The 14,614-nt window shown below is 41.9% G+C and overlaps 1 protein-coding gene across 2 annotated transcripts; it reads left to right on the top strand.

Annotated features, from left to right (window-relative positions):
* Window positions 1-1,413: 1,413 nt before the first annotated feature.
* Window positions 1,414-12,032, top strand: tmem74b (transmembrane protein 74B). 2 transcript variants are annotated; one of them, XM_080892700.1, is made up of 5 exons: window positions 1,414-2,105; window positions 2,237-2,406; window positions 4,570-4,660; window positions 6,259-6,531; window positions 7,615-12,032. In XM_080892700.1, the coding sequence occupies exons 4-5, from the start codon at window positions 6,307-6,309 to the stop codon at window positions 8,257-8,259; spliced, it is 870 nt and encodes a 289-aa protein (XP_080748826.1). In that variant the 5' UTR covers window positions 1,414-2,105; window positions 2,237-2,406; window positions 4,570-4,660; window positions 6,259-6,306; the 3' UTR covers window positions 8,260-12,032. The 2 variants fall into 2 exon arrangements, with proteins under 2 accessions (XP_080748826.1, XP_080748825.1); XM_080892699.1 differs by lacking the exon at window positions 2,237-2,406.
* Window positions 12,033-14,614: the final 2,582 nt, after the last annotated feature.

Raw genomic sequence — 14,614 nt, 5'->3', positions numbered from 1 at the left:
CGTTTGATTTAAAATCCACCGTGATTGTGTACAGACGCGAAACTATAAAGACTGTGACTGGATCTCTTTGGCTGTGCCTTGAAATTCTGACAAAGGGCAGCTTTGTATTAAAGTTACTCTAATGGTATTCAGAGAAAACTGCAGCTTGTCTCTCAACTCAAACACTGTGAGGAAAAGAAGAAAATCTTAATTCTCCTCATCCTCATGAATGCAATCGTTTTTATCCTGTTAAACTGAACACAAAGACCTGATCTAAAATTAGCCCGGCTCAGTATTTAGGCCACCTCTGTGAAGCTGCCTGAGAGTCATCCTCTCTGTGGTTTGTCTGTGCAGCGTCTCTGACGGGCCACACGTCCCCCCCACCTTACGTCTCCACAAGGTGAGTGCTGATAATTTGCCCGAGGCTGCAGTGAAATGCATCCCGGTCGTCGTGACATGAGATTATTCACCGTCTCACACCCTGCCGGCTCTTTGTTCATGGATGACTTCACACCAGCAGCCAGTGTTTCTTCACTGAGACCGAGCAGGGGGCTCAGAATCTGTTAGAGGAAACCTGTGATGTTTAACATTTTACCTGCCACTGCTGTTCCTTTATGAGGTTCTTTTCACAGTCATGACGCCCTGATCTAAATCACCGCTGTAGGTTCACTTCCACTGCTGGCAGCCATTTATCCAAGATCCAAAAGTCAGGTCTACAGTATACAACGCTGTTAAACAAGGCACAGACTGTATTTATCAGATGGACACAGCTTATGGGTGTGAAAGACTCATCGTGGGAGTGCCTTAAACCTGCATTCTCTGTAATGGCCAGCAGGGGCCGACTGCTCTGACCGTATGGACTTCTATGAGAAAACAGCTCTACTGCTCCCCTGATGTCTGCCCTTTACTGATGAATTAATGGTCTCATCTGAAATTTTCAAGCCTTACTGAAAGACCCAGTGCTGATTTTAAAACTCTGAGGTCTCCATTAGTGTACAGAAGAAGGATGAAACAGGGCGTGGTGCCCTTAGTTTCTTAGGTTGAAAAAACATTCAGCTTGTGACCAAAGAACTCCCACTCTGAACTTGCAGCTTCATAAGGGGCTCTTGAGAGATTGTCTACAGTAAATAATGGTTCTATCAGCCTGCAGGCCAAAAATTACATTTTGGACAAATTTTTCTTTTGGAAATTTTGAGCATCATTTTGGTAGAAATGGATGACATAATAGACATGCTTCCCTTTTTTCTATACAATTTAATACATTTTCCTAGACAATATGTCTTTTGTGGTAAACACACGTATCCTCAGACGTACAAGGATTCAGAGAAAATGCAGAAGGAAGTCCAACATTCGTTTTGTGACTAACTGTCATATAATGTTGTCTTTTCTTCTTGTTTTCCATCAGCCTCAATAACAGAGTTTAGATGTGCTTGACTGGTAAAAATCCTCCCAAAACACAGAAATGTGTGACATCTTTTGAATGTGTAGAAGGTTGTGTGTTGCCTCCGCAGAGATAATACTAAATGAGAAAGAAAAAAAGCAATATTTGTTCAACTGATGCGAGATTTTTGTCGTTTATTTACTTAAAAAAATAAATAAATTTCTGCCATAAAGGGATTTGGTAAAGACGTAAATTTGACACCAAAATGAAGAAACTTAAATATCCAATGTTAAAAAATTCTTTAACACTAAAATTACTCATGAACTAAGAATATTTTCTTTCAGGGTTTCTGCCAGTTTCAGGTAAAATCACTCCCTGATTTCCTGATTTTGGAGAAGAATCAGATCTGTCAGATCACAAACGCCTCAATTAACAGGCTGCAGTTTGGTTTGGGGGCGCTGTTGCCTCATTAAATTAGGGAAAATGTCGTGAAGTGATGTAGGTCAAAAGGCGCAGAGTGGAGAGGTTCCTGTGACTCCACCACCACCAGCTCAGCTCAGCAGACACCAGCAGGGAAAGCCACGAGCTGGTTTTGCGCATGGTCAGTTTCACCTCAGTCATTTTTTCGCCTCTCTCTCTCCCTCTCTCGCTCTCCGTCCTCTTCACTCATCATCATCCAGCAGCATCCATCTCTCCGGATGTCCACAGCCGTCGGATTCCTGTCTGGTCGCGCCCTGGGCACCAGGTAAGACCCCGCTGTCATCCCCATCACTGCCCGCTCTCAGTGCTCCGGTCCTCTCATCGGTGCCCCTGCAAGTGATCGAGGCTTTTTTTCCTTTCTTTTTGTTTTTTTTCTCTCGGGTTCCTGGGATGCAGCGCGGGGTGGATGCTGCCTGCCTGGATACTGACTCGTTTCCCGGTGTTTCCCTCCAGAGAAATCCGCACTTGAGTCGCTGCCTGGTTGCATAATTTACCTCTGAATGCGATCATCGCAGACTCGGACTCTCCTTCCTCGTTTGGTCCGTGTTATCTGCCGTCTGCTCGGGGTAATGAAAAGCGTGTCAGTCAGTGTGGTGCTTATCTGCCCTGGTTCATCCTGATATCATCTCCACACACACACACACACACACACACACACACACACACACACACACACACACACACACACACACACACACACACACACAGGCGGAGTGCACTGGTTCAGGTTTTGGCAGCTTGGCGCATCGCAAGGTCACGGTGGTGCTGGAGCACAGCCACAGGGTGGAATGACGGGTTGCTCATGGGCACTCGGGCTCCCAGATGTGATCCATCGAGGCGGGCTCTGATGATAAACGAGAAGTGTGTCAGTGGGCTACTTTAGCCCGGAGCTCCCCGGAGATTACAGACGAGTGATGCGCTGCTTTGTGGAGCAGAAATCACAGCTTGGTGAAAAGGCTGTGCTGTGTTAGAGCAGCCCTGTCTAACATGTGGCCTGCTGTTGGGAAGTCATTCATAATGATGAATAATTGTTAATAAGTTGCTTTGCTGGTCTACAAAGAAGTAATATTTTGCTCATTCGGTTACAAAACACTCCGCGTGGAGATGTTTTCTGCCTTTAAAGAGCCGCTGTGAATATCCCTGCGCGTGTAAGAAGAACAACAGTCAGACTTCATGTTTACATTGCATTTATTTTCTTTAGAGCAGGGGCGTGCCCAGAGCAGGACAATTATACTAGAAGGAAATCGATACAAGCTGTGGTGGATTGTAACTTAGTACATTTACTCAAGTACTTTACTAAAGAATCATTTTAATGGACGTTGCTCCTTTCTACTTTTACTCCACTGTATTTTGGATGTCAGTATTTTAGTGCTTTTTACTTCATACCATTTATTGTAAAGCATTAATTACGTCATATATTACATATCTAAGAATATCAATATGAATGTGTTATCCTGTGTTAGGGACTGAGTGCTGTGTAGAGGAAATTACATTATTGTGTTTGGGATGTTGAAAATGATGCCGTTGCCCATCAGATGCCTTTGCATCAGTTTTGGCAAAACCACTGGTTTTTTGCTGAGCTGCCTGGAGACACAACACTGGTCCCATTTTATGCTTGAATGATTCATGGGTCAGTGTTAAGTGGCTGAGCAAAAAAAGTTTTTTAAAGCAGCCAAGGTCTAAAGAAAAACTTTGAAAGACTTTCAGAAATTCTGGATCCTTGGAAGCAAAATCTAAAGAAATAAGGGACTAATAAGGTTTAAGACTTGCACAGTATGATTGTAACAGCTGATTATAGATTTTACTTAAGGAGAACTTCTTTCACCACTTTGAAAAACATTATTAAACATTGCTTAACATGAAACATTGTTTTCTATGCTTGTGGGGCCATTTTTTCTGTAATGTTTTTTACGCTACACTTTATTTTTAATCAAACGCTCTGATTTCCTGTAGGGTCCCTGCCTTGTTTTGTGCCATTCAATTTTAAAAATTCATTAAAACAAAGACTTTAATAGACTATTTAATAGCTTTTATTATCCAGTCATTTTAACTCTCCTGCCCACTTGAGATCAGTTTATCAAATTGGGTTGATTTTGACTATGAACTAAAAGCGTTTTTTATACTCCCACATTGGATCTTCAGACTTGAGCTATCGAGCCTCTTTAATGTTCACACCAGCTTGTGCTTGATAAGGATCACACCCGGGGCTCTGAGGTGTTAACCAGCACAGGCAGACAGTTTCTTCTCTGTGAAACAAAAATAAATAACTCAGTGCATTTTTAACCTCCTAAGACCCGAACTCTTTCACAGCATGCATTTCTAATTTCTCTTTGATATTTGGTCACATTGGGGCCCGATGAATGTAAAAACAGAGAATTACCAGATTTTTTTAACCTTATTTTTGTTTCTAAGAAAAATAAGAGCCACATATGAGGATATTCGTTTAAAGTTTTGATAGAACAGTAGCAGTATAACGTCCTCGTAAGTGGATATCAGGCGCATGTAGAGCAAAATTGAGTATTTTAGTCTAAATAACCAAAAATGTGATGTCCACATATGTGGACGGCAGGTCCTAGGAGGTAAAAGCAATTGTCTCACTTTGTTTAAATTGCTCCCTGCTGTTAACGCATCTCTGTGCACATATATCAGTTTTCACCTTGACCTGGTTTAAAGAGCTTACAATGAATTGAAATCAGCTGCAAACATCTCTCTCTCTTCCTTTACTTTAGGATTTAGCTGGTTTTAACTCTCCATCACCGGGAGAAGTGTCAGCGCGACAGTGATGACAGGGAGAAGAAATGGGAATGAATAACCATGAAGGTGAGACGTGTGTGATTAAATGTGTGATGGATTCTGCAGGTGGTGTGGAGACAGCAGGCCTGCAGGATGAATCCCCTCTCAGGTGTGACAAATAGTGCACGATTCTTCTGGTTTCACTGAGGCGGAAGAAGAAGCGAGACGTTTATTTCACTTGAGCAAATGTGAAAACAGTCGAGTAAAAATTTGCATTTGAAAGTAAAAATGTTATTTTAATGCATTTGTGAGACAGACCCATTAAAAGTAATCAAATTATCATAAATCGCTGGAATTAGTTTTGATTAATATATATATGAGTACACAGACGTGTAGTTTTCATTTTGAGCTGATTTGTACTTGTTCTCAGTCACTTCTTGTTATAAATGTCCTAAAAATATGCAAACTCATTGCCTCAGAATAAAATGAAGTAATGTCAGGGATGAGTTTTAACTAACGTGTTTATTTTGAGTCTGCAGCACAGAGCTCAGTAACACAAACTGCCTGGTCAAAAACAATGTCAGCAGTTATTATCCAGTGTTTAATTACTGCAGTTATTAATATGTTTCAGCTGCCAGCAGGTTATGCAATCCTAACTGCTTCTCATTTCTTAAACAACCACGTAGGAAGACACAGCCCATAGTGGAAAACATGTTACTCTGTTTCATGAGGATCAAATTATTGACCTGCATCAAGCAAAGAAAACAACCAAACAGAAACACTGAAGCAACTACAGCTGGTTAAGAACTGTTCAATGTGTTATTAAAACCTGGAAAGATAGAGTTAAACCATCATCTCTGAAGACAGAAGAAATTCAGTTGAATAAAAAGCATTTCTACATGTGCAATCTGAAAAGAGCTCAACCTTAAGAAAACTACCGATCGCTGAGGTGAACCAAGAAAAAGGAGCATAAACACTGAGCGAAGGCTGAGCCATGTAGTCTGCCTTTACAAACATTTATGAAAGAATGGGTCGTTCTGAAGAGTGCACTCAATTCAAGTGTGGCACTCTAACAGGATACCACTGTTGCAGAAAGTCAGTTCATGAAATTTCTTCCTTCATAGAGTTTCCATAATCAGCTGTAAGTGGTATTATTGCAAAGTGGATGCATTCAGGAACCACAGCAGGGATTGGCCAGTACGTACTGACCAAACTTCCTCTGACATCATCATCAGCACAAAATCTGCACTGCTGGGTTTCCACAACACAGCAGCTCCTGTAGGTGTGAGGTGTTGGAGGCCCAGTGCGTTTGTTCATATCGTAGAACAAAGTAGAGGATGTGTGCTTAATATTAGGGTAAACAGGAAGTCAGATTCTTCTTTGAACGTTAAAAGTTTAACCAGTTCATCGATGAATTCATGTGTACGTTTATGGAAATTTTACAAAGATTCCTAAAAAATGGGATGGATCTGAAGTAACCCTTTGACAACTTGAGAACCACTTCTGACCATGACTGATAAATAAACTATAAGGCTACATGTTATTAATGTGAGCCTACGATCAATCCAGTCTTAACCAGAGACACAGAAAATGATTTTTTTTGTAGGTCAAGTCGGGCTCCGTTGGATTATATAACTCCTTTCATATGTGTCATGAATCATATAATATTTAATCTATTTATTCAGTGAGGATAAAGCCGAGTGGAGGTCCAATGAAGACATGAGCACATATCGATGGAGTCCTCTTTCAACACCGTAGAGCTCCGGGAGCTGCGAGGGAGTGGAGCCCGGCGAGGCCCGTCTCCGACACCGACTTCAGCACCCTGGACAGCAGCAACGCTGGGCTGCTCCGCCCGGGGCTTTGAGAACGCCTCCTACGAGCAGGATGAGGAGCAGGACCTCCGTCAGCAGGAGCAACAGCCGACGAGTTATCCGCCTTCCACATCAGGAAACAGTAAGGTGAGCGCGGTGGGGTTTGGTGGTTGTGGCAGACATTTGTTTTGGATGTTTTTAAAGCAGTCGCTTAAAACAGTCCTTATGTGACCTCGGCAGATTCGGGTTACAGAGCGAACCCCGTAGCCAAAAGTGATGTAACCTTCCAAATCTAACCTGAGCCAGAAATCCAGCTTCACAGGCATCTCTTTGGAAGATGAACCCTGTGAGAAGAGACAAACACACGCTGGCGTACAGCTGCGGGCCTGGAAAAAGAACTTGTCCAGGGTTTTCTGGCATGTTTGTCTTCAGGAAACAAACAGATTTAAGCTTCCTTCTTAATTGGAAAATGGCTTTGTACTGATTGCTGTTTAGATGCCTTTGGGGTGACATCACTCTCCCGCCCGGGCTTTTATTTTGTTTGTGCTGTTTGTTAGACTGTCACGACTCCACGGAGCTCATCTGTATCTGTACAGCTTTTACTGACACACGTCGGCGACATTCATCAGTAACAGGTCGTCGCGCCGACGCATTTTCTCCTCTTTGGATGTGATCTCACTGCTTTCTGTGAACGCTGACCTCAGCGCTGTGCTCTGGCTTGTTTATCTCATCCTTCTTTCTTTCTTTCCTTGTGTTTTCTTCTTCTAATTCTTTCCTCCCTCTCCACTTCATTCCTTGTTTCTTTTCTTTCTTTCTCAAATTCTCTTTCTTGTGTCACATCTTTACTTTCTTTTATCTTCATATTCCTTCTTTTCTTTACTCTTTCCATTGTTTCCTCCTTTCCCTACTTCCTTTATTTGACCCTTTTTTCTTTCATTTTTCTTTTTGTCTTCACCTGTCTGTTGTTCCTACCTTCCTTTTTTCCCTTCCTTCTTTCCTCCCTCTCCCTATCTCCCTTTATTCCTTCCTTCTTTCGGTTCCTGCTCCCTTTCCCTTTCCCTCTGTTTCTTCACTTCATTCGCTCCTTCTTTCCTTGTGCTTTTATTTATGATTTTATCTGTTCTGTCTTTTCCTTAACCCCTTCATTCCCCCCTTTTTCTGTTCTTATTTCTATATTTTTCTTTCCTCTATTCTCTTCTTTCCTTGTTTCCTTCCTCCCTTTCTCACTAGCATCATCGTCAGGAGATCTCACCACAGTCGTATGATGAGGAGGAAGGCGGGGGTGGAGCAGGTGGAGGTCAGGAGGACGGTCAGGACTTCACTGAATTTCGCCCCGTTGATGACCACTCGGCAGACTATGGCTTCATCTTGGCGCTGGTGTTCCTCGTGAGTGGGATCGTCCTTGTGGTAATCGCCTACACCATCCCACGGGAGCCCAAAGTCGACCCTGACTCAGTTTCGGCTCGACAGATGGAGAAGCTGGAGATGTACTACGCCCAGCTTGGCTCCCACCTGGATAAGTGCATCATCGCGGGCCTGGGCCTGCTGACCCTGGGAGGGATGTTCCTGTCCGTGCTGCTCATGGTGTCCATCTGCCGGGGCGAGATGTACCGACGCAGGGCGGCATTCGTTCAACCCAAGAGGACTTACGGCTCCATCAACCTGAGGATGAAGCAGCTGGCGACTGGAGAGGCAAGGTTAGGTGAGGGCGGGGATGGAGGCGAGGAGGTTTTGGTGGAATGCGCAGAGACGCGGAATAACGTACAGCCAGAGCCGAGCCGGGACTCTAAATCCGTACCGGGACCAAGCAAAAACCCTCCTCCTTCTCTTCCTGCTGCTTCTTCTTCTGCTGCTGCTGCACGTGGAGTCAACTAGCTCCACCCTCTGCCTTCCTCTGCGCGATCCCCCAGGTGCATTATGGGGATGCAGGTCGCCCGTTTGTGCCGAGGGGAGAACCCCATCTTAAGCAAGAGACTTCCTGCCGGAGCTGTTACCCGGCATGTAGGGATGAACTGAGCTTAAGGGATATTTATTCTGACCAATCACAAGGGATGTATGACTTTACAACAGAGGGCTCAACTGGGTGGAAGACGAGAGGTAAGCCTGTGGCAATGTGGATAAGAGCACATGTGGACATGAACGGATGCATATCAAAGATTAAAATGAAGATTTTGAATCCTAGTATGTTAATCAGATTCATACAATATAAAGCACATTATGATATAAAGCACCGCAGAAAGTAAGATTAACATTTTATTGTGAAAATTCTTTACTGATGCTGAAAGGAAGTTCGGTAATTAAATCTAGCCATATTTTAAGCCCTAACCAGCAGGTTCACCTTAACACACTCACACTAAATACTCGGCTTGCAACGCTGCTGTGAATAGCACTATAACAGACTTCACAGTAAATTACTGTAAAAGAAAGAGCAACTCGCAGTCATACAAAAAACAGAGGCAACAGTTTTGAAAGCTTGGCGACGTTCACCTCCAGCCATTAATGCAGAAGGTTAACTGCAGAAAACCCTAAAAAAAAGCTTAAAATGTTCAGTTTAAACCTGCATTAAGCAAAATAAGTGACTGATTAAAAAGATGGAACAGAGCTCGCTTGGCTCCTTTTAGCTGCTTGTTTTGTTTTTCTGGCCGCACAGACAGATGTGGTTTAATGTTGGGAGGTGGATTCAAGCTGGAAAAGGTCTCAATTCGTTCCATCTGATATTTCTGTGACTTTTTTGTAGTAAAACTGTCTTTGCTTACTTGTAATATAAATTTATTATCATATAATTGCTGATTTTTGTGCCCACATGATTAATGGGACCTTGTTGGAGTTTGTTTTTGATCTTTTTTAGTTGCTAAAAGCTCCACTGTGTTCCCACTTCATCCCGTTTGATGTTTGCCTTTTTTTCTCTATAATGCCAGCCTGCTGGGGCTGATCAGAGTTGTAGAGTAGCATTATGATTCATTTCTGCTTGTGTTTGTGATTATTTTTTCCTCCATTATTCCCTCTCTACCTTGTTCTTTTGCTGCTCGTCACTGCCCTGTGGTCGCCAGCTCACCTCTGGCTTTGTCTATCAGGGTTTTGACAAACACCTAAACAAGAAGAAATCTTTTACAAAGCTCAGAAAATCTAAGAGGAGCTGCAGATTTAGCTAATAATGGATCTGACGCTGCAAGCTTTCTTAAATTTTCAGTTAATTTGTTGTAAAGGTGTCGGGTGAAATGCTCATGTTCAGATGATAAAAAGAAAGTTTTTCTTAAAATCACAGATTCATCACAGCTGTTTGTGTCTTTGTTGATATTCTGCCAGCAGATTTTTAGCAGAGGCAGGAAAAAACCTCCACGGGGAACTTTTAAGCCATCAAATATTGATTCTCTTATTGGCCTCAAACGTCCAGAATCCATCTGTCTATAACCACACAGCACATGCTGCTGCTGCTTTCTCTCACTGTAAGTACAGAAAATGGCAGCCCAGTGAGAAATACTCCTCTGTGCATGGTCTGTCTTTAACTCACCAGCTTAAAAGCTGATTATGCCCCCTTGTGGTCAGAAATTGCTTAATGCAGCTTTAACGTTTGGCTGGCTGCAGCGAGAGCTAAGAGGTAACGATGAGAGGTGTTAGCCTGGCAGGTGCAGAAGTGATACACGTTACCCAGAAAGCATTGCTCCAGGCGTCAAAGAGCATAGTTGTCTGTAATGATTTCTTTTATTTTCTTATTTTTCTCTTTGACAAACAGTTTCTGAGCAGATCTTGGTTGGAAATCACGGCTGTTTTATCACAGCAGACACTAGATGAAGAACACAGTTTGTTTGTTGTTGTTTTGTTTTTGTTTGTTTTGTTTTATCACAGAAGCATTTCAAAATCAAAATTTTAAGCCACAACAATGAGTAATTTAACAGGGGTCACATTCATTTTTGCAAGCGACAGAACCAAAAAAGAAAGTGTGTAAAAATCGACTTCTCCAACAAGCCTGTTTTACATAAAAAGTGTCAGTGAATGCAGCATCAACAATAAGTATTGTGTCACATATCTGGTGTCTCGTGCTGCATCATCCAAAACTGTTGCCTCATGGTTACTGATCAGCATTTTCTGTGAGCATCAGAACAAAAATATGAAGCAGGATGTGAGCAGAATTGGCTCCCTTGATAGTAATTGTGCACATTTTGCAAACTTCACGCTGATTACAAAGCACAGATCCATTGTTTCATTTGGACATTTAGACAACCGAGAGTAATGTTGGTGTTAAAGAGAGTGAGTGTTTATTTTATCGAGTAAAAACTGTAGGAGAAAACATGCTAATAAAACAATTTAAAGAACATGGGGCAAAAATAATTAACTTCTATAACTTAATGTTTGAGCTCTACTTGTGTTTAATTTATAATGATCCCAAAAAGCAGATTCTGTATGAGTATGAAGACATTTTTGGGACAGGAAGCCTTTTGGTTTCTGTTTGTACTCCAGGCTTTGGATAGATGCGGGTAAACAGTTCATGTAGAGAGGAAATGCAGGATTACATTTGTCAAAGTATATTAGATAACCATTGTGTAGTATCTTATGACAGTTTTTTATTAATTATAAAAAAATTACAAATGGAAATCGTGGCCTGGCTGGTACCACAAAATTAGCCATTATACCCAGTGGCTAAGTTATCAGACATCCCAGTGGGTTCCCAGAATTAATTACTTGTGCCTACACAACTTCCATCCATCCCCTTATCCAATTCAGGGGCACAGGGAAGCCGGAGCCTATGTATTTAGTTACACTCCACCACTGATTATAATCCGAACGTCTATGAAAGAGTCAAAAGCCTAAAATGGGTAAAAAGCTGATTTCATCTTAAAGAAGAAACATTAAAGTGACTTGTGGATGTTTTTGAGTGGATTGAACCTTTAATGACATCACTTATTTGTATAATATGTACACTGATGTTATTTATGTCATGTAAGGATACGATATGCCTTAACAAGTAAACACCGGCACTGTACATTGTGTATACACTGATATTATTATGCTAACGTATTACGGTCTGTATAGTGAGCCAGTTAGCCAAGGGTAATGTAGCCACACACACACACACACACACACACACACACATGCACACATTATTGAGTCCAGCTTGCAGTGGCGCACACACTGATACTAATCTCAGCTGTTTTTTGACGTTTTACAGTTTTCTTTCACAAATACTGTAAATATAACCTGCAGACATGCAGGATGTGGAGGACCTTCAGAAACTTCTGCTCCAGAAACACGACGCAGGTATGCAAAAGTATAAAAAAAAAACAACGAGTCACAGCGAACCAAGTTCTTTCTTTCATAAACATCACACAAACTGCTGAGTAACCCTGCGAGGCCTAAACCATCACAGGATCAGAGGTTTGGTCGAATCCTAACAGAAAAAATGACTTTTGGGTCCTCTGTTATTGTTAGGTCTCATAACATAAAGCGCCTTGAGGCAATTATTGTTGTGATTGGTCGCGATAAAAATAAAATTGAAATGGAAATGTGACTAGTTCGCAAAGTGTGTTAGCAGAATTATTAAACTTTTCATTCGACTGTGAAGATATCAGAGAACGATTTTAAAGTGAAAGTCCCATTGTTGATGGCACAGACTTAGGGGTAATTATTAGTGATGATGGCTTTAACGTCACAGACAAACGGTCTTACGGCCGATCAGCTGGTGTGAAGGTCGTTTGAGCCTTAAAATGTCAGAAAAAACTAAAATTGATTTTTTTTTCTCCCACTGACAATAAAAAAATGTTCTAGACATATATTTATCACTTTTAAATATCCCTTCTATGATCACACTTTGGAAACAAAGAATTTGAGGACATCAACAATGACCATAACTTTATTGTTATTTAACTAACGATAAAATATTTCTGCTTTCAATGAGTCTTCTGATTATTTTAGTAATAAAACATTTAACATAAGAAAAAAAAGGCCAATAAATATACAAAAGCATGAGCTTCAAATATATTGAATCTATCAACACTAATGTAATTATAAACATTGATAGTGTAAGCAGTGATTAAAAAGTAAAACAAAGACATAAAGAAATATTTTAACTTTACATGAATTATTATATTTATTAATTACAAACAGCAAATGTTTGATGACACAAATATTCAAACCTGTTAAAGGTTTTTATTTATTTATAGTGTTATTGTTATTTTACCAGGAGCTGCATCCAGGTAGAGACCAGGCTAACGGTGTGCAGCGTGTAACCTCATTCGCTGCAGGTTAACATTTATAAACAGAGGGTCACAGATTTGGTCCTTGCCACCCCCCCCCCCCCCCCCCCCCCCCCCCCGCTGAAGTGTCCTTGAGTAAAACAAAACCTGAGATCTTTGCCGCCTTCATGTGAGGGGGCTTCATGGCTAACATCGGGACACACGTGAGGGAACGATTCCCATGTTTTCAGCAGCTGTCGTCCTTCGCTGCTGCTGAAAGCTGCCCTGCTTCCTTCTCACCTCCGCAGTCAGTGTGTGATCACACCAAGCTCACTGTGACAGAGGAGGAGAACTGGAGGTTCACTCAAACTTTACAGGCACGCTTTTAGCCAAACGTGTCTCTGCTGGATTAGTCACGCTGGCTGTGATGGAGGTTCAGAACAAATCTGAGTCATGATGCACTGATCCGACCGACACAGCTGATGCTGTCTGGTGTTGAGAGCAGTAGTCCATTAAAAAGCTTCTCCTTCAACAGTAATTTTCTCACTTTCCCAAGCTGCAAACATGTTGGCTGCGAGCACAACCAAAGACACACAAAAGGCTGACATAGCGCTGAAAAATATGTTCCAGTAACTGTAAAAGTCAGAAACACCTTTCTCGGGCACATTTTCAGCATCTGCTACTTTTACATCACACTCCAGAAGTCCTGAACTTTTCCCTCAGCCAAAAGCAGGTTTTGGAATATTGGAGACGCTCTGTGGGATATATAAGTTCATGATAGTTTGATCACTTACTTACTGCAATAAAATAAAACATGAAAATGAAATGACAAATCAAACTTCTTCTCAAGTTCTTCTGCAATCATCCACGGAGCGCTGCAGCATCCCCAGCACTCCTTTCCACAGGTTCTGAATCCTGTTTAGCCTCATCGACATTAACAAGAGACATGAATTTAAAATAAAACCTTAAAAAAAGACAGAAGAAGCAGAAGTGCAAAAATGTCAAAGTCGTTCCAGGTTTTCAGACTCTTTCCTGTTGCACTGGATTCAGAAACAGTAGAAACGCCAACATGGAGATAAAGTTTCAGGCTGAGATGCTTTAGCGTCATGCTAGTAGAAGTGAGGATTGCAAAGGTCAAAGTGTCACTTCATTGTCATCGTGTTGCTTTGGAAACAGGCTGAAGCTTTCCTATTCATGTGTGGATGAAGTAGAGAGGAGTGAAGGAGGGGAGGAGATGTGGGCGAGGCGGTGGGATGCAGCCGAGTCGCCGGGTGACGTGAGGTGATTCTTGAAGAGGCGGATTTTCAGCTTAGCGGGGAAGACGAGGAGTGACTCTGCATGAATACTTTGAATGACACATTGATGTTTCCCCGCTGGCCTCTGGGCAGCCAGAAATAAAAAGACAAGGCTTAAGGTTTTAACAAGGTTGGAAAAAAACAAGTCTGAACCTGGTTCTCTTTGGGGGAGAAACAGATTAGGCCTGTGGACCCTGCAGGTCCATGTTAGTGGGGAGAAACAACATCACAGAAGGAACGATTGTTGGTGCTCGGTCACTTCACACAGGTTGGATGCACAGAGCTGGAAGAAAAGGGCTTGAAAGGGTCTTTAGTTCAGTTATGTGGATGGATGCAGTCAGGTGAGGAGGACACAGAAAGAATGAGGATTACACTTCGAAAAGCTCATTCAGATGGGAGGAGGGGGGCACGCATGAGAGTATTTTTTCAAAACTTCAGTCTTAGAGCTCATATTGGTTTGAATTTGATCAACTACATGTGAAAATGTGTGAAAATGGTAGAAAACCAGCAGAAATTCAGAAATGTAATCATCACTGAGCTGCATTCTGAGTGTGTTTGTAATGTCAGTCGCAGGTTGCACAGAATTCAGAGTCCAAATAACATGTTTCATACATGAGACAAAGAAAAGACTGCTGTGGATTTTTGTTCTGCCAGATTTTGGTTTTGCAAATAAAAATAAATATCTGAGCTGCTGGAAGCTTTGAAAAATGCCAAGTTTAAAACAGATTTGCAGAAACCAAACGAACGCTTGAGCTTCTCCTCACA

Source organism: Rhamphochromis sp. 'chilingali' (genome assembly GCF_963969265.1).
Source record: "Rhamphochromis sp. 'chilingali' genome assembly, chromosome: 9".
NCBI lineage: Eukaryota > Metazoa > Chordata > Actinopteri > Cichliformes > Cichlidae > Rhamphochromis > Rhamphochromis sp. 'chilingali'.
This window is presented reverse-complemented; position numbering and strand designations above follow the sequence as displayed.

What these genes read in the sequence shown, in the direction of transcription:
- tmem74b (XM_080892699.1), top strand. Translation starts at nt 6,307, where the DNA reads ATGGAGTCCTCTTTCAACACCGTAGAGCTCCGGGAGCTGCGAGGGAGT. An exon ending in CCACATCAGGAAACAGTAAG is followed by an intron (nt 6,532 to 7,614) that starts GTGAGCGCGGTG and finishes CTTTCTCACTAG; the next exon opens with CATCATCGTCAGGAGATCTC.